This window comes from Lepidothrix coronata, unplaced genomic scaffold (genome assembly GCF_001604755.1).
Source record: "Lepidothrix coronata isolate B3197 unplaced genomic scaffold, Lepidothrix_coronata-1.0 Scaffold43, whole genome shotgun sequence".
Lineage (NCBI taxonomy): Eukaryota > Metazoa > Chordata > Aves > Passeriformes > Pipridae > Lepidothrix > Lepidothrix coronata.
The window spans coordinates 933,032-951,293 of NW_016690223.1; the positions used below are offsets into that span (position 1 = coordinate 933,032).

The window sequence follows — 18,262 nt, forward strand, 5'->3', positions numbered from 1 at the left end:
AGGCATAATTGAGCCTGTGACTCACAGGAAGAAGGTTACGTACTCTATCTCAGTGACGCGGTCTTTGTGCTTAGCACCAAGTCCCCCAGTTACCCAGGGTACTGATGCATCTGTCTGCTGCCAAAAATGGAGTGCACAGGAGAGGCAATGGGCTTAATGCTGAGAAAAAAGGAGTTTGACTTACCTTCTTGGGTAATTCCTTCTTTCTTTCCCCCTCCTTAGTCTTCTAAAGGTATCTCAGTAGAACTCCTAATGGTTCCCTCCATGTTCCAGTGCGAAGACCCCTTGGAGTCTTAGCCACACCTAACTCAGCTTCAGTGCCCATTCCATGGTCCCTTTCTGGGGTTACCAAGGGTGGCTACAAAGGCTGTAGCTGAAATTATAAACTTAGAAAGAAACGGCAACTATTGTACACAAATTCCCAAGTTTTGCTGAAAAAAAATCATGTTTGCTATTTACATGTGCCAGTTAGGAGTTGACTGGAGCCACTTTCAGTTGCATGGAGTGAGTAAATGTAAAACTAAATCTGTGTACCATGAAGCAGAGCTAGTTTTCTGAGATACGTAGTTCTTAAGGATAGTCTCATAGAAAATCTATGCCTAAAAGATCAACACTAAGTCTCCTGTGCAGGGCTACTGATTTCCTAATATATTGGATTTAGCATTCTGTATTTTATTAACCATTATATGGAAAACTATAAAATACGGTACTGTATTTGGTACCTTCTGTTCTTCTAGCACTGAGGCAATTTTGCGAGATATTGCACTTCAGATAAATAATTCAGCTGTTACATACTGTCATATTTAATTCAGTTAACAACAATTTCTAAATGTCAAGTTAGTTCTGACAAATTGTTATTCTTCGTTTTCTTGATTTGTTCTGCAGCCTCTCCTGCTGGCACTTCAATTTAGGCATCTCCTCCCAACTAGGGTTTTTTGTTGTTTTTTCTTCATTCTTTTTCTTTTTTTTTTAATTCCACCATGAAAATCTCTCGGAGTTTCTCTAGCAAATGCAGATAAAGAACAATCACTTAACCTTCTACAGTGATTTTATCTTTTTTAAGCACTATTTTTATACCTTGTTCATCTGTTGGCTTTGCAGACTGCTTGGCAGTTTTCCTGCTCTTGGTTTGTCTGAAAAAGAATTTATTATTAGCTTTTATGCTTCTTATGATTTGTTTCTCAAACTTTCTTGGCCTGAATTTCTGTTTTTCACATTTAACCTGTCAGAGTTTTTGTTCCTTTCTGTTTTCTTTATCTGGCACAACTTCAGCTTCTTGAATTTTGCTCTGAAACAGTGAGCAAAATGGGGACTGATTGATTTATCAGGCTCTGGCCTTGGGCTCTGTTAACAGTACAAGTGCCTCTGTTAGAAGAAGGGTTCAGTTCCACTGACTTTTCACATGGCTGCTTCAGGTTCTGGTACCCCATGGCAGCCGAACAGAGGGAGCCCTGGGAACAGCCAGGCTCTACAGGGGGAACTCCTGGTACTCCTGCTGTGGCAACCAGTGCAACTCAGAGCACAGGCCAGCAGATTTAAAGAAAAAAAAAAAAAAAAACACTCTGTGTTGTAAACTGCATCCTTTTGCAAGACTTTTTAAGCGCTGCAGTGCACACACAGCAGAACCAGCAAACACGAGTACATCCCTCTCGTTGGAATTGCTACCTTTAGCACTCTAAATCACTGCCTTACAGCAGCGCTTGTTGCTGCAGAGCGAATAATGAGTCTGAAAACAGACTACACACGTCATGTTTAGCACCCAGTTTCATAGCCAATTTATTTCCAAACAGCATGGTTAGCTTACAATAGTAAACAGGTAGTTTGTGAACTGGTGTAACACCTGCTGTGGGAATAAGTAAATTAAGTGTAGTAGTCTTTAAATTGAAGAAAAGTTTATAAATGTCTCCTGGAGTTAGGAAAGCAGTTGAGTAAGTACAAAACAGTCAGAAGTATCCCTTTCCTCATAGGGAAACTTTTTGATACTCCTATATTTGTCTAACATATAACCCTGGAAATCTTAAGATAAAGAAGAGACTAAAAAATGCAAACATCTTCGCCAAGTGTCTTATTGGAAAAAGAGACCACAAGTGTTTGCTTACGTGTGCACTATAGGAGTGAAACATGTTTAGAAAGGGAATGGTTTCCACCACTTGAAAAGAGAGAAGCTCTGGAAGAGAGGGCTGATGTCAAATTTTTTCTACTCTGGATTCATCAGCAGGGTTCTGGCAGATGCCCTTACGAAAATAGTACACATACTTGTGAACATTCAGACATCCCTGTTGAGAGATGGCATTTACACAGCTTGTTTGGGTTTGTTCAGAACCTGAAGTGTTTTAATGAAAAACACAGAATATGCTTGATGCTACAGAGGGTGATGTTTTGCTCTAGATAAAAACAGAGTGAATGGCCAAAGGAGACTAAAATGGAGAAAGGATGCTCAACTGAATCTGGAAAAAAAACCCAAACAAACAACCAAACCAAAACTAACCCAAATACAAAAACTATCCAAAATATAAATTCTGTGTGATGGAATTAAAGTAGCTGGGAGATGCAGGAGCACAGGTGAAGCTGGTGTTTTACTGGCATTCATGCCCCAGCAGACAGGGTACACTGCCAGGTTAACCAGGAAAGGTGAACCACTGTCTCCAGGCAACTGCTCCGAGGTACCACCTGATGCTGCCGTGCCAGATGTGCCCAGTGTGCACAGTGATGTGCTTGGGTTGGTAAAGGGCTTGGGAAACTGCAAAAGACACGGAAGTCTCAAGGCATTTAAGCATAAAATAAATCAGTCCTGAATATTCCTAAGGGAGGTTTTAGTACATACTTCGAACTGTCTGATCATAATTGAAGACCAGTGGTTTATGTATCCCCGGCACTCGCAAAGACTAAATGTTGGCTTGGTCCAACAGTGAAACAGACTTTAGTCTTGGTCCAGGAGTACTAGGAGTTTTACGTCTTTATTTATGGAAGGTCATTATTAGCTGAAACTGGCCATAAGGAATTTATGTTTGCTATTAAAAGGGGCTGGTAAACATTTTGTCACAAGATTAAAGATTATTGTTTTCAACCACATTGTCTAGACCATTTGACAAAAATGCAGAGGAGAAAAGGCCACAGCCCTGTTTATGTACATGTCAATCTTATAAAACAAACAAAACCAAACTAAGATATCTGTCTAGTTTCAGGCAAAATGTGAACTGCAATAACCAGAGCTATGCTCTAGGATGAGATTCAACAGTAAAGCGAGTAAAAGTATGAACAGTGGCCAGGACACTATGTTCTCAGACAGAGGAACCAAGGGGAAGATATAAGTTCTCAAGTACGTTTTTTGTCTTTAGGTAGAGGATGATGTTCCATATACTCTTTACAGGAAAATAGTTTTAAAAGCATAAATATTGGTCATTTAAGGATTGAAAGCTCAAGAAGAACGTTAGAGGCTGTTGCAAATTACTATTAATAGGAAGGGACCTGCTGAAAGTTGTTGCATGCACCAAAAATGCTGAGAAAGACTCTGTATTTTTCCTGAGAAAGTTATAAAAAGCTTTTAGTTTACTTGCTTATCTTACTTTTATTGGGTTAAAAAAACACTAGACAATACTAAAGCATTCTTTCAAGTATATTACTCTTTTTTTTTTGCCTCAAGCATCTTCCTAGACTGTCCTAGAAAGCACTACAGCTAAACCAGTGATCACGAACATCAAACCTGATCTCACTAAAGGTAGTATACCTGAAATAGTTTTGTCCTACAGCAGATGCAGTTCAGTGGGCATAGGTTTAACTGTTTGGGTTTTGGTATGCACCTGCTAGATCCTACTATTCCTCATCTAATGAAACGATTAATATGTTTTCAAATCAATAAAGTCGGATCCTAGTCCTAGCATTGTTACATTTCATAATGGATCCAGTGGTGCCTGGATTTTCCACTGATAACTTTTATCCTAAAGGAAATTGTGCTGTTAACCATTATCATAGTGACCACAGACCTGTAAAGAGAGCAACAGGTGTAAGATTGTTGGGGTTTAACACCAACTGAAATCAGGACAAAGATGTAGAGTTAGATAAAGTAGAACAAAGACTTAAAGTGTTGTAGTTGGGCACTATGTGATTTCATCTGCTACAACATTGCAATGATGCTCAGCTCGCTGCTCTTTGGGAGCAGTGCTATCAGTGGTATCATCATCCCAAAGGAACATACACCTCAGATACACAGGTGTCTGAGCAGGAGGGAAGGAAGGGATGCCATATTGGCTCTTTTTTCCATGGGTATCTCACACAGGTGGTAACTGAGCCCCAAGAAACGGCAGCACAACAGGAACTGTTACACTTTCTCCTTCCTAAAAACAATATTGTGAGTTGCAGATCAACACACCACAGCGTCTCAGGGACTGCACATTCCCAGTACATTTTAATTAGCACTAGTGAAGTTTTTACAATTACATACTATGTTAATTTTCACTGTTAATTCTTGCTTGTGTTATGTTTGGCTAGGAAAGGAAAACATGTGTGGGACTGTGCTTTTGAGCTTCTGGCCTGAGCCATCTGGAACAGGTTATCGAATCATTCTGTTATGAGATAGCAATTACAATGCATACACTGAATGATACAGACCTCAGCTGATAATCTAAGCTAGTCTGTCTTTGAAAAATTATAGGGAACCCTCCCCAAACACCAAGATTTTGCAACTGAGGTTCTTCCCTGGGAGGTGGAAGAAATGAGCCCTTCTCTTTCTCAGGCAGAATTAGGGTTTGAGGCCAAGTTTCCCATAGGCTTGGTGCAATTCATGTGGCAGTAGGGTGAGATGTGTGGATTTCAAACCTCTGCCTGTCATGTGTTGTATCAATATGTGATGATATAAAAAGCTTGCTTATTTGGCAGTCTCCAAGAACACTTAGATCAACCTCTCAGCCAGGCAGAAGCCCAACTTGTGAATCCCCTGGACCTTAGATGCTATCAAAATGCAATTTTTCCTGCAAGTGCCCAGAAGTTGTGCTCTGAGTGTTTTACCATTTTCGCTGCTAAAAGCATTTGATTCCATAAGATTTGGTAGGAGCAAAGTTAATGTTTTTAGCATCTAAATCTTGGACATGCAGGGTCTTAAAGTGTCAGTTATTGGCAAATTCCTTTAATGAATTTAGGTCTGTGTGGCTGGGTAAAAGATGTCTGTGACTTGGCACTTAGGATGACTTTGGGCTCACAGACCTACCACCACACAGATTTGCATATTTGACTCTTGCCATGGTTTGACAGTGTTCTTGAGATTGTTCAGAGAGGGTGGACTTTGAAAAATACAAGAACATCCAAGAAGGGTGTTCGATAGGTGTAGTTCTGGAGAAATGTAAGAACAATATCAGAATTTGAAAAGGAGATAAAGTGTCATAAAAGTTGGAAAGTGATGACTTGTTTTTGTGAGGCAGATTTTCTGTTGAGGAGTGCTGAGTGTAATTAACTCTTCTTAAGTTCTCTGACCTATTTACAGCTTTTGTCTTAGCATTCAGAATCCATCAGATTATGTTCTCCAGTGCTGAGGGTTCCTGTTCATCTGGTGCTGTGTATTATCTGCAGGAGCATGGCTCTATTCATGAGTCATCTCATCCAAGGAGGGTGGTGTTAAAGCTATACAACACAGTTTATGTGCCCCTTATGATTATATATGACACAATTTTCAAAACTCAAGTCTTAAAAATAATTGGAGATATAGCTTCAGTCTTAACTATGCACAAAGCAAACTTTTAAGAACGTAGTTATTTAACAGAACCCCATTTTATACTGGGGACAGTTCTGCACCTCTTTGTGAAGACAAAGAAAATGTCAAGCTAATCTAAATAAAATAATGGATTTTATAACGAAGGATAGTTGAGAACATTAAAGTGAGAGTACCACTACACCTGAAATTTAGCTACCATCTTAAGCATAAATAGTGAAGGTGTCAGCACATTGAATTATCCATTTTTATAGGATAAACAAAGGAGGTTTATGTGCCACAAATTCGTCCTTTATGCAACTCAATAGCAAAGGGAGTTGTCAGAAGGCTATGGCTGCATCTCATTGTTCTGTGTCTGATGGTAGTTACAGAAAGGTACTGCAGAAACTCCACTTAGCCATAACTAAAAGTCCTTTTATTTTGGAAAAAAAACAGTCACCATGCTGTAAACCAGCCCACGTTGTGGTTTGGTACACTTTTTATACTCTGGTTTTTATCCACTCCAGCTGTCAGATGGAGACAGGAAAAATCAAAACATTTGTACAGTATTTCTTCTTAAGGGAGCCCCTTAGGTGGTCAGATCTGGATTCACCCCCCGTCTCCAGGGCTGGATTACCTCTGCCAGTTGGCTGATGAATCAGAACTCTGAGGCAACAATTTGTGAGCAGACTGGTGCTGCACTCATGCAGTGATTCTGGCATGTGTGCAGTGATTTTACCATGTGATGGTAGAAAAATTCAGTGGATTAGCAAATGAAGCATCATGATATGAAGCTTTTCATCCACATGGCTGGATGCTCAGAGCATCTGCTTTGCTGTAAAGCTGTTTCTCATGGTTTCAGTACATCTTCACACACTTAGAATAGAGTAAGCACTGCTACTCTCAGACCTGTTAGCTCTCCAGATTACTGAGTGTATTGAGAAACACTGGTCTTGTGGGGCAATGAGAACACTCACTGTCAACATTTTGGCGCAATGAAAATCTACCCTGTCTTTTCTTGCTATCATCTCTTGCCTGCTTTCTGACTCATGACAAAATTCCTCTCACGACGTGCCCAGCAGCTTCTTCAGAAGTCCCTTGTGTGAGTTTTTGCTTTTGGGAAGTTTATTTATAATAAGTAAATTCATTCTTGTTTATCTGCCAATGAATTAACACTGAATAATTCTAGGTGAGAGTTTTAACTTTTAATGCAATGCAAGTGATGCAAACAAGTCACTGAGAAAGAAATGGTCAGAAATGGCACTGAGCCTCTGGTGCTGTCATTTTTGAAAAGTAATTTGTACAATTACAGCCATTTAACATGGTACAGAGCTCTTAGACTTCTCATTGGCTCTAATACAATTTGTGGGACCTCAGCAACCCTGAAACAGCTCAGTTTTTATATCTCAAGCTGGATGTCCATGCCTGGAGGCTAGTTTTATTAATATCTGTTAGATCAACTATACTTCTCTGTTTCTTAATCTGTTACAGAGAGATGTATGATAATAGTTTCAGGTTTCTTAGAAATAAAGGGTTTTCTCAAATGGCAGACTCAACAGAAAGCCAAAGTAGTTGTTTAATTTCCATGTCTGTATTTAATTTCAGTGTTCATCTTTGGATCTAGCATAATCTTTGCAGCATCTGATTTCTTACCTCTCACATCCCATAAATGTTCTGCTTGACCTACTAAAGCTCTGCCTGTGGCAAAGTTGCAAAACACCTGAAAAAGTACTTTATTTCCTTCCTCTTCAATCATAACTGGAGATCTGCAAGTTATGCTTTTCCTGAGAAATATTTCATACCATAAACTGTTCCCTTAAGCATGGGGTCAGTTTAAAAAGGGCCAGTGTTTGCAGACAAGACATTTGTTTTCCTTTGAACATTTAATTTGTTTATTCCTGTTTTCAAATAATCCCCAAGCAATATAGTTCCTGTAGCCTCGATCATCATGAATTCGAGTTATTCACCTCCCAGAGGGTCAGACCTTTCATCAGTATGCCATTGGCACAGAGCAGTGAGTGTTGCATATTCATTGTCCAGGACACCGGCTAGAGGGCCTCCAAAAAGCCTGACTTTTTTTTTTTGTTCTCAGAGCAAGGAAAACAATCCCTTCCCTTCTCCAGTCCCTTGATAAGGGTTTCTGTCCAATAACGGTGCTCTCTGCTCTGAGGCACATTTAACTGTGAAGTTTGCAGTGGGAGAGGCTTTCCTTCAAGCTGTTAGTGTTTTATCCTGGCAGGCTCCTCGAGGTTGTTGTGAGGAGTCTAGCCAGTTGGTGAGCTTTGTAATCTAAACCAGCTGTCCCAGGCTGAGGCCCCCATTTGCATTGTTTAACATACTTAGAAAATGAAGTGTTCATTTTTAACATTCCTCCTCCAATTGGTTTAATGCTGAATTACAGAAGAGAACTAAGCAAAACCAGGTGCTTTCTCTGTATTCTCTCCAGTGTCTGAGGAGGTACAGACGGCTCCCGATCCTCTCCATTACTTGCCATTTCATTCTTTGGACTATAAATGACAGAGGAACTGAAGTGCTAGCAGAGGGTAATGTTTGGAAAAACTTTCTAGTTGTTCATCAGCACAGACTCTGGTTTTTTTCCACCTTTCCCCAACGGTTTTGGACATGCAAGGATTAAGAAGGTAAGTGGTATGCATGAAACTTCTTTGCTTACTGACGGGAAACCTACTTGTGGAAAATAGCTGTGGCAGGGATTCGGTATGCCAATCCACTTGCTAAAGCCATTTGCAAGGAGAAGGGATCTCAGTGGTCAGAGGTGGGGAAAGACAATCTGCCTGTTACTAAAGCTGTGCTGTCTCTGATGAGTTCCTTCTTAATCTGTGCTTACACTCTGCGCATCTGCGGGAGAGCTGAACTGCGACAGCAAACGATCCCACTGGCTACAGTGATTGATTGAAGCTAATTAGTTACTATTGCAGAAGTTTAAAATAGTTTAAAATATTTTGCCTGCTGGGCAAGCTACTGTGACCAGCTGCATATAGTGTTGAGAGGTCCTGGTGCATGTCTGCTAATAATTCTTGAGGGGATTTGAGATCTAAAGTAACAAGCAAATTGAGATGATGATTGCAGACAGAACAAGAGGCAGTAAGGTCATCCCCCCACACCAAGAGGAAACTATGTGTCACCTTGTAATAACAGAAACTAAAGACTATCTGAAAACATTTGAGTTTTGTCTGCTGAGTTTTAAAGGGGATTTTTTTAGTGTGCACTGTCCTGCAGCAACGTGCAGCACAGCTCAGTTGCTAGGTGTGTCAGCCTTCAGCTGCAACCTGTTGTACTCCCACCCAGTGCTGTTCTTGCTATATGCAAAGTGAGTATACATTCCTTATAGCACTGCACACTGTAAGATCTCTTCAAAAAATTTGAGGAATCAATAAATTAAGTGCAAGCCTGAATGGATGACATTGTAGTTTGAATGCTTTGCATCGGACTCTAAGGGAAACTCTGCAGAATTTGCCTTTCCTTGTCACTCAAAGCTGCCAACAAGCACAATTTGTCTTCACAGCACTATGAAAAACCATTTCAGGGTTTATGTTTACTTTTCAGAGCTTGTCCCTGTCTTCTCATTTAAAACAAATTTGTTCTAATGTGTCAGTCATTGTTTGTGTGTGGTTTCTGATGCATTTGTAGGTCTTGCTCAACAGCTCAGTTTGCATTGGAAATCAGAGACAGCTCTAAGAGAGAAAGTTGGCAGCTTACTTAGGTAGTAGAACTAAAGCCACCTAAAATATCCCCTGCTTCCTGTACTGGTTTTGTGGGAATATATTGTATACAATTGCCATTCAGAACTACAATCCAAGATAAGCAAGGTGTGGGTCTAATATTATTGAGAAGTTTTATATAAGGCAGCAGGAAAACACTGAAATCCATAGTACTTAGAAAAAAATAACTTCTGACTGTCACTGCATGTTTTTCTATCTGTTAATAAATACTTGGAGGTGGAAGGTTACTTGACCAGAATTTTTATGCTCCAGGTAAGGAACTCCAGGTAAGGAGCTCCAAAAATAACTGTAGAGCTCTGTTGGCAAGGGATCCTCTTCTTTTAGTTGTGGTGGAGAGACCCAGTAGGTCCCACTGGATGCGCAGATGATATAGCTGGGGAAGGGTCCATTGAAGAGAACAGCTTCTAGTAGCTGGTGACCTGGCACAGTGTGTCTACTTCCAGAGCAATGTATTCTCAAGATGGAGTAAAGGGACAGGATCTGGCCCCACGAAAATGGGTTAATCTCAGATGCAGCCTCCTGGGATGAAATGCGGTTTAGCGGTTACAGCAACTGGCTTGGATTCAGGACCTCCTGCATGACATGTCTGCAGCCCTGCCAACGCACCGCGCTGGGAGCTTAGGCAGGGCCTGTGCTCTGGCTTACCCATCTGTAAAATGTGCACAATGTGCAGGAAGAACTTCCATATTCCCAAAAGAAAGGTGTCAGAGAGGGGCAAAAATGCTTTATTCAATATTGCACACTTCATCCATTTAACAGCTGCTGCATGGGGTGTCATAAAAATTAGATTAGTCCATAGACATATATAGTCAGATTCCAATCCCAGTTGCATAAAACTATAGTAAAATTAGTAACTCTGAGATCTGAATCTGGCCCATGGTTGTATTACTCCTTCTCCAGAGGCCAAATTCATGTTAGCGGGCTGTGGAATACACTGAAGTATCACTAGAAATGAATTTGTCCATGTGTATTTAATTCTATGTAATAAGCCTGGATATCAGAAGGTTTTCAGCTTATTTTCTATGCACATTACAGGATACTGACTGCTTTCACACTGGCTGTCTGCCTTTCAAGCCCTGGAAAAGCACAGGTGAGAGGTGCACGCAGAGATGTATGTACTGTTTTGTACTGAAGCACTATATGGCATGAAACTTCACTGGCTAGCAGGTGGATAGGAAGCTCTGTGGTCTGGGGTTTACATGAAAAGGAAGTTGTGTGGTCTAAGGGTTTAGAGGGGAGAACTTGGAGCCAGCGGGATTCTGGAGTTGAACATGGATTGAGCTTATTGACTCATCCCTGCCAGCTCAGCAAAATATCCCTGTAGAAACCTGGACCTCACTGAAAACCTGATTCTGCCTCTAGACTGAACAGCAACAGGAAATAAGAAAAGCTATCCCACGAGAGCAGGGACCACTCAGTTCTGTTGTGGGAAATATCCACACTTGGAAAATTCATTCATATAAATAGGAATTTCTGTGTATAGTGGGATCTAATCTTAATACTGTTTAATTTTAGGCTGTGGTCCCGAATGACTGTATCCTATTTTTTGTTTTCCTTTATGCCTTAAACCATTTCTGTTCAAGAGGCAGGACTTTTGAGGGTGGATGGAAGTAAAGCAGTCCAGTTCTTGAAATAGCAGAAGCATTAGTTCTTTGTGGGCTTGGGCTCCGTGTGGACTTTAAATTAGGAAAAACAGTTCCCAAAGGCACATTAAGTTTGGATTTCTAGTTGATAATCCAGATATACTCAGTGTCCAGAGCTGTGTTTCTAAATACCTTTGCCAAAAGTCTCTGAAATGTAGTTGTTTTTGTTCTATTACATTGAAAATTTCCTGCACATGGCATGCTTATTGATATTTTTGTGAACATTGAATCTGTATGGGAAATGCTTTTCATACCCCTGGGGAATTTTTGAGATGTCTTTAAGGGTTTGTTTTTATAATTTAAAAAATATTGTTTTCATTGCAATTTTTATAAAAACATCTTGTAATGTAAATTGATTTTTGAAGTCCAAGCAAAAAGCAACTTGAAACTGAAATGACAGCAATGCATTGTTTCTGAAGATATTGAAACTGGTGATTTCAACAGTATTGGAATCTCTTCTAGAATAAAGTTCTACAAATCTGTTGAAACCAGTTCTACAGTAGTTTTGGTGCTTCTGAATCATCATTTATTTTCCAAAAGAAAATAATTTTGTTAAAAACTGTCTCAACTTTTCCAGCTAACCTAGATGTAGTGTATGTGCCACAGCGCAAAAAGGAGAACAAAAGAGTAGGTACATTCTTTAAAATGGATGATTATACGTTCTCCCATGAGAGTATCTTGGCTTTCCACAACATGATACCCAAACATCTTGGAATGCCAAAATAAATGAAGGCAGAATTCCTCCATACTTGTTTGACACTTATAGCAGTGGCTTTGTGTATTCATATATGCAAGTGGTAGGTGCAGTCCAAACACGTCATGTCCTGTCCCTAATGATTCACTTCCACTGACTCAGAGCTCTAACCCCTTGTCTCCCATCTGGAACTTACTACTTTTCCTTTCATGAACTGGGTACTTTACTCTTCCACTGATTTCTTCCATAAAGTCCAAAACTAAGTGTCTTTATCATTAAGAAACAAAATAATCTTGAACACACTCCATCCCTCTGCCCTCTGGTTACTTCAGTGGTTCCTGTTTTTTGGATATCTCTTGCTTACATTCCTTAGTGCAACCTATTTACTGGCAGGATCCAGTGCTTGGCCTCTTGCTAAATAGCTGGAGGCCCCTTCAAAATTTAGGGAGAGCAGGGAATAATTTTAATGGGGTTTGAGACAATCATCACCAGGACTCTCATTGATTTAGAAATGCTGAGGGTCACAGAGGAGATGCTGAAGGCTCAAGGCTGCAGCCCTGATAAAGACCAGCACCACAGAATAGAAAGGAACAAGGCCTTCAGTAACCTTGCATACCTGGAACATGTGTCGTCTAAAGATTTATACTCTAAAAATTACAAGGTTTGGTGTAAAGGAAAAGACTTATTTTTATTAAGCTTGTTATGTTTTAACTGTGGTTCCAGATCAGTCAATGGCTAATGTGCTGTGTGCTGAATGGGCTGTCTGGGGAGTTTTAGAGCCTGTTAGAGAGGTAGCAAGTACCTTTTAGCTGAAACCCCCTGTTCTGGCAGAAACAAGAGCCCAAACTAGAAGACTGTAACTTCTATGTTAACAAATGGTATGGAGCCCATAACACCTTGCACATTGGGGACCCCTGGGAAGAGGAACAGCCTGACACTGTCATCACCTGAGGGAACCCCCTCCTGAGCTAAGAGGCTGGCACACGTGCTGAGGCCTCAGGTTCATGCCTTGCTGACTGTCCTTTGGGGAAGTGACTTTTGATGTACTGTATAGTGCTGAACAGTTGTACTAATCATAATAATCCAGATGAGCATTTGACTCTGCAACCCTCTCATTTCACAGTCATTGAGTGTCCTTCTTTCTCTCATTTTAGCAACAATGCACTAATGGGTTTGACCTGGACCGTGCCTCTGGGCAATGCATAGGTAGGACTTTAATTAAATCAATACATTTAAGTCTGGGTTCAGAAGTCCTGAATTTATTGAGTTAAAATTGTGGTGCTCTTAGTATGTTTTGTTAAAAAGTTCTTGCTCTGTGTGTTTGTATAGATGTATATATAAAAATATGTGTATATATAAATATCTGAGTGTCTTTACATAGCACAAGTATATACTGACCTTTGACATTGTTGAGATACTAACAGGCTGTCAGTGCTACTCAAATAGCAATGATGCATTTTGATAGGAGCTCAGTCTAGTTACCAAAGGACAAGGATTGTTCACCCTCCTTCTCTTTCTCTTTCAAACTCAGGACTTACTGTCTTTGTTGGCAGTTTCCACCTGCAAGCTTGGATAAAGTCTTCCACTGCTTAGCATTGACATTCCAATTAAACTGAGTTGAGGCAGCATAGGGAAACCAAACCCTCACATTGTCCAATAGCATCTTTTTATCAATGGCATTCAGTCTCTAGGGCAGCTTCTTCTACATGCACTAAAGTCACTCAAACACAAAGGGGAAATCCCACAGCAGACTGCTTGCCCTGTCATAACCTATTGCTTCTGTGCCCAGAGAACCAGGTGGATGCTCAGTTTGGCTAAACCAGTTGTATCTTTCTAAATTTGATTCAGCAACAATCTCAGTCAAAGCAAGAAAGAGGCCTGAACTGCATCCCCAGATCTGAACATCCCTAACTTTTTCTGTGGGAAGGAGCTTTAAAGTTCCAAATCAAGATCCAAGTTTCACAGCTGGGCAAACCAAACCACCAGTGTTTGAAATCCTGATCTGCATGTTGTGGTTTGGACAGACCCTCTAGCAGGAACAAGCAGTAGCATGCTGCAGCCACATGTAAATCAATATTTAAACCAAACGTCTATGGAATAGCAAAGCAGGCTTTCTCCTCTTCCTCTATCCTCTAATAGTGAAGTAAAATCAGTAGATCACAGGATATATTGAATATATGGGATGTTTCCTGTTTTAGTATAATGTAACTTCAAAGTGAGACTCCACAAGGAGGGATTAGCTTTTTTGATAGAGAATATAAATTTTTTTTTTCACAAGGTTTTGAGAAAAATATGTTATTTTTTTTTTTTTAATAGGTTCCATTAAAGAGCAATCACTCTTTTAACTTTTGCAATTTAATTCCAGATGTTGATGAATGTCGGACTATTCCCGAGGCCTGCAGAGGAGATATGGTGTGTGTCAACCAGAACGGTGGCTATTTATGCGTACCCCGAACAAACCCAGTGTATCGATCACCATATCTGAATCCTTATTCAAATATTTATCCACCGCCCCCAGCACCAGGCCCTGTTCCTAACTACCCCACCGTTACAAGACCTCTGATTTGTCGATTTGGCTTCCAGTTGGATGAAAACAATCAATGTGCTGGTAAGCAGTAGAAATCTTTATTCCATATTTTCATTTATATTAAAGCTTGTCTGACATTGCAGAAGCATTGTCCTGCAGTTATCCTTTAGTTATTGCAGCAGTCAAGCCCAGTATTTTGAAGTACAGCTAAATTTTTTTTAAAGGATGTGAGCTGGATGTTTCATATGGTCATCATTCAATGTAAGTTAAAATATTGTTTAGTCCCATTATTTAATCAGGAAAGCCACTTTCATGAGAGAAGTAATGTTTTTATGATATAAACAACCATCCAGTGGCAGGTGATTTGTCAGTGCATCAAAGGCATCACAGAATATGCTGAGTTGGAAAGGACCCACAAGGATCATTGAGTCCAACCCTTAGCCCTGCACAGGACCATCCCCAAGAGTCACACCATGTGCCTGAGAGTATCATCCAAATGCTTCTGGAGCTTTGTCAGCCTTGGTGCTGTCACCACTTCCCTGGGAAGCCTGTTCCAGTGCTCAACCACCCTCTATGCAAAGAACCTCTTTCTAATATCCAACCTAAATCTCCCCTGACACAACTTCAGACCATTCCCTCAGTCCTGTCACCTCACCGGTCACCACAGAGAAGAGATCAGTGTCTGCTCGTCCTCTTCCCCTCACAAGGAAGTTGTAACTGCAATGAGGTCTCACCTCAGTCTCCTGCAGGCTGAACAGACCAAGTGCCCTCAGCCACTCCTCATATGGCTTCCCCTCAAGGCCCTTCACCATCTTCGTTGCCCTCCTTTGGACACTTTCCAATAGCTTAATGTCTTTCTTATATTGTGGCACCCAAAACTGCCCCAATATTCAAGGTGAGGCCACACCAGTGCAGAGCAGAGTGGGACAATCCCCTCCCTTGACTGGCTGGTGATGCTTTGCCTGATGCCCCCCCGGACACAGTTGGCCCTCCTGGCTGCCAGGGCACTGCTGACTCATATTCAACTTGCCATCAACCAGGACTCCCAGGTCCCTTTCCGTGGCACTGCTTTCCAGCATCTCATTCCCCAGTCTGTACAGACACCCAGGGTTGCCCAATTCCACGTGCAGAATCTGGCAGTTCCCCTTGTTGAATTTCAAATATTTAGTGATTGCCAAGTCCTGTAATTTGTCGAGGTCTCTCTCCAGGGCCTCCCTGCCTTCGAGGGAGTCAACAGGTTCTCCAAGTTTTGAGTCATCTGCAAACTCGCTGAGTGTCCCTTCCAGTCCTGCATCCAAGTCATTTATGAAGATGAAGAGTGCAGGGCCCAAGATGGAGCCCTGTGGAACCCCACTAGTGACAGATCGCCAGTCTGATGTTCCCCCATTCACTGTTACCCTCTGTGCTTGATCCATGAGCCAATTGCTCACCAACCACATGGTGTGGTTATTCAGCTGTGGGCCAGACATTTTGTCCAGAAGGATACTGTGAGATACATATCAAAAGGTTTACTGAAATCCAAAAAGATTACATCAGCTGGCTTCCCCTGATCAACTAGGTAGATTACCTTGTCACAGAAGGAAATCAGTTTTGATAAGCAGGACTTTCCCCTCATGAAGCCCTGCTGGCTGTAACCAATGACAGTATTGTCTTTCAGGTGTTTTTCAATGCCTCCCGTAATAATCTTCTCCATAACTTTACCAGGCACTGAAGTGAGACTGACAGGCCTGTAGTTTCCAGGGTCCAACCTTCTTGCCCTTCTTGAAAATCAGGACAACATTTGCCAGCTTCCAGTCAGCTGGGACCTCTCTGAATTTGAGAGAGGGTTTGTGATGACATCAGCCAGCTCTTTGAGAATTCTTGGATGAATCCCATCAGGCCCCATAGATCTGTAGGGATCCATCTTGAGCAGCAGGTCTTGCACAATTTCAGGGTCAACTGGAAGTTGATCATTCTTGCAGTCTGTCCGTGAGAGAGAAGATGGCTCTCCATTTGAAGGGTTAGGCGAAGCCTGAGGAAATCTTGATTCATCTCTTGATGTGAGCCTGTCTTTGACAAGAAAAAAGCCCAAAATACAGAAGTTATGAGCTTTCAATAAAGGATTTTTCCTGTCTTTAGACTAAGGAACTGCATTTAATTCAGAACTGCTGCAGAAAAACACAAAAGCTAAAACTGACTTGTCTTTTGGGCTTATTCTGCCCTATTGTCTGAATTTTCTGGCAGGACTTGGTTGCAGATTCTATACTTTCTTTGTTTCCTTAATGAGGAGACCACAAGAGCTTCACAGGAGCTTAGAGAATCTAGATGTAAATTCAGCTGCTTTGGGACACGTTTTTCTCTATTTGAATCACTGTCCTCATTATGTTCCCAGGTGGGAAAACCATATTTTCTAACCAGCATTCATAGTAATACTGACTGAAAAACTAAAAAATAAAACCAAAAACAAACAAACAAACAATGAATGTATTTTTTCCTGTTTTTTTAATGAGGAATTTTTAAATCCTGGGATAACTGAAGACTTTGCTGTAAAAATAAGCATTTTTACCATCTGGTCCTTTGAAAATTGTCTCTAGTCCTTTTCATCTTAGCAAATTGATCAACCTCACTTATTTTATCCACTGATTTGTGGATTTCCAGGAGTGTTTTCAAAGTGTTTTGCTCACTTTGCTGTAGATCAATCAGAAAATGGGGCTGGTAGTGGAAAAGAAGTGCTGAAATGAAAGTGGAAATAAAACCTCTGAATTATACTGTGTCTGGCCTTCTCCATGCAAACTATACTAATCAAGACAGGTGGATTTAGGAAATTTTTCAGTGAGCATCCCAGCCTGAAAAGGGCACACATGTTCCTAGCCATGCTGGCAGAAATGTGAGGACTAATTACTTTCTTCAGTCAGGGCTGTTCACTTCTGTCCCTTTAACTTTCAAATATTTGGAATTTAATTGTGAGAAAAGCTTGGTGATGAGAAACATTAACAAGAATGGATGGGAAAGGACAGGCTGCCATTTGAGTACCACAGCAAGCTGGGAGAAGAGTTTGAAAGTCTACATCAGTTTTAAATTTCAGCAGATGATGTATCATGTATGTGTTGAAGGAAGAAAAACAAAACAAAGAAAACAAGACCTGCCAGGGGTCTCTTCTGGGGTTAGATTTCATTCTTCATTTAGTGAAATTCTCTGGAGACATTCACTGTCTTGATGCAGTATTTATTTTTGTATCTGTGTGCCTTTTTTATCTGTGTGCCTTGGGATGGAAAGTGTGGTCACCAAAAAATTGATTCAAGTCCATGTCTCACTCTGGTGATCGTGATAGAAAGGCCTTATCCTCTGTTTCCAGGACTCCTGGTGCAGTTAACGGGGTCATGAGCAGTTTCATGCTTGAAGACCTTGGAGACAAGACACCAGGGAACCTTGACAGGGTCCTCAGGAGCAACCAGAATTTTACCTGGGTCATTCAAGAAAGTCTGAATCAAGGGAATCATGGCTCCGTTCTATTATAAACTCATTACAAGCATTGCTTATGTTAATGGTATTTCAGTTGCTCTGTGCTTACCTGCTTGTCAGCATTCGGCATGCTCTTAGGACACAAAGCACTTCAAGGGCTAATTTTGTGGGGGAATGGTTGAAAAGAGAGAACTCTAAGTTATTTTGCCTAGTATCTGATCCACTATGTAGCTTACAGGTTTGTTGTGTTGTGTTCAGGCACCACCTTCCAGCACCTTCTTTCCAAACAAAATTAGTCGTAGGTATTTCCATTAGAGACTATTAGACTTCCTTCTATTGACTGCAGGGGAACCAGAGTTATTCTCATGCCAATGTTTCTGAGCAATCTCCAGTTTTTAACAGAGTACACATTTCTGTCTGGTCAGATATGGGATTACAGGTCTGGGCCACATTTTCTATTGCTAGGCCAACAGAAATCTTTACTTTCCCTTTAAACTTCAGTAAAAACAGCTTATTAAACACAGGAAACTTCTCTGG

General features: G+C 40.9%; 1 protein-coding gene across 2 annotated transcripts in view; it reads left to right on the top strand.

Moving 5' to 3' along the window:
* Positions 1–7,875: 7,875 nt before the first annotated feature.
* FBLN5 (fibulin 5) overlaps positions 7,876–18,262 on the top strand; it is a 53,295-nt gene continuing 42,908 nt past the window's right edge. Inside the window, exons 1-4 of one of the 2 annotated variants that reach the window (XM_017813806.1) lie at positions 7,876–8,319; positions 10,456–10,510; positions 12,912–12,963; positions 14,123–14,365. In XM_017813806.1, the coding sequence (XP_017669295.1) occupies positions 8,303–8,319; positions 10,456–10,510; positions 12,912–12,963; positions 14,123–14,365 (367 nt within the window). In that variant the 5' untranslated portion in view covers positions 7,876–8,302. Of the gene's footprint in view, positions 8,320–10,455; positions 10,511–12,911; positions 12,964–14,122; positions 14,366–18,262 lie in introns of those variants that run through there. The other variant, XM_017813807.1, reaches the window with a different exon arrangement.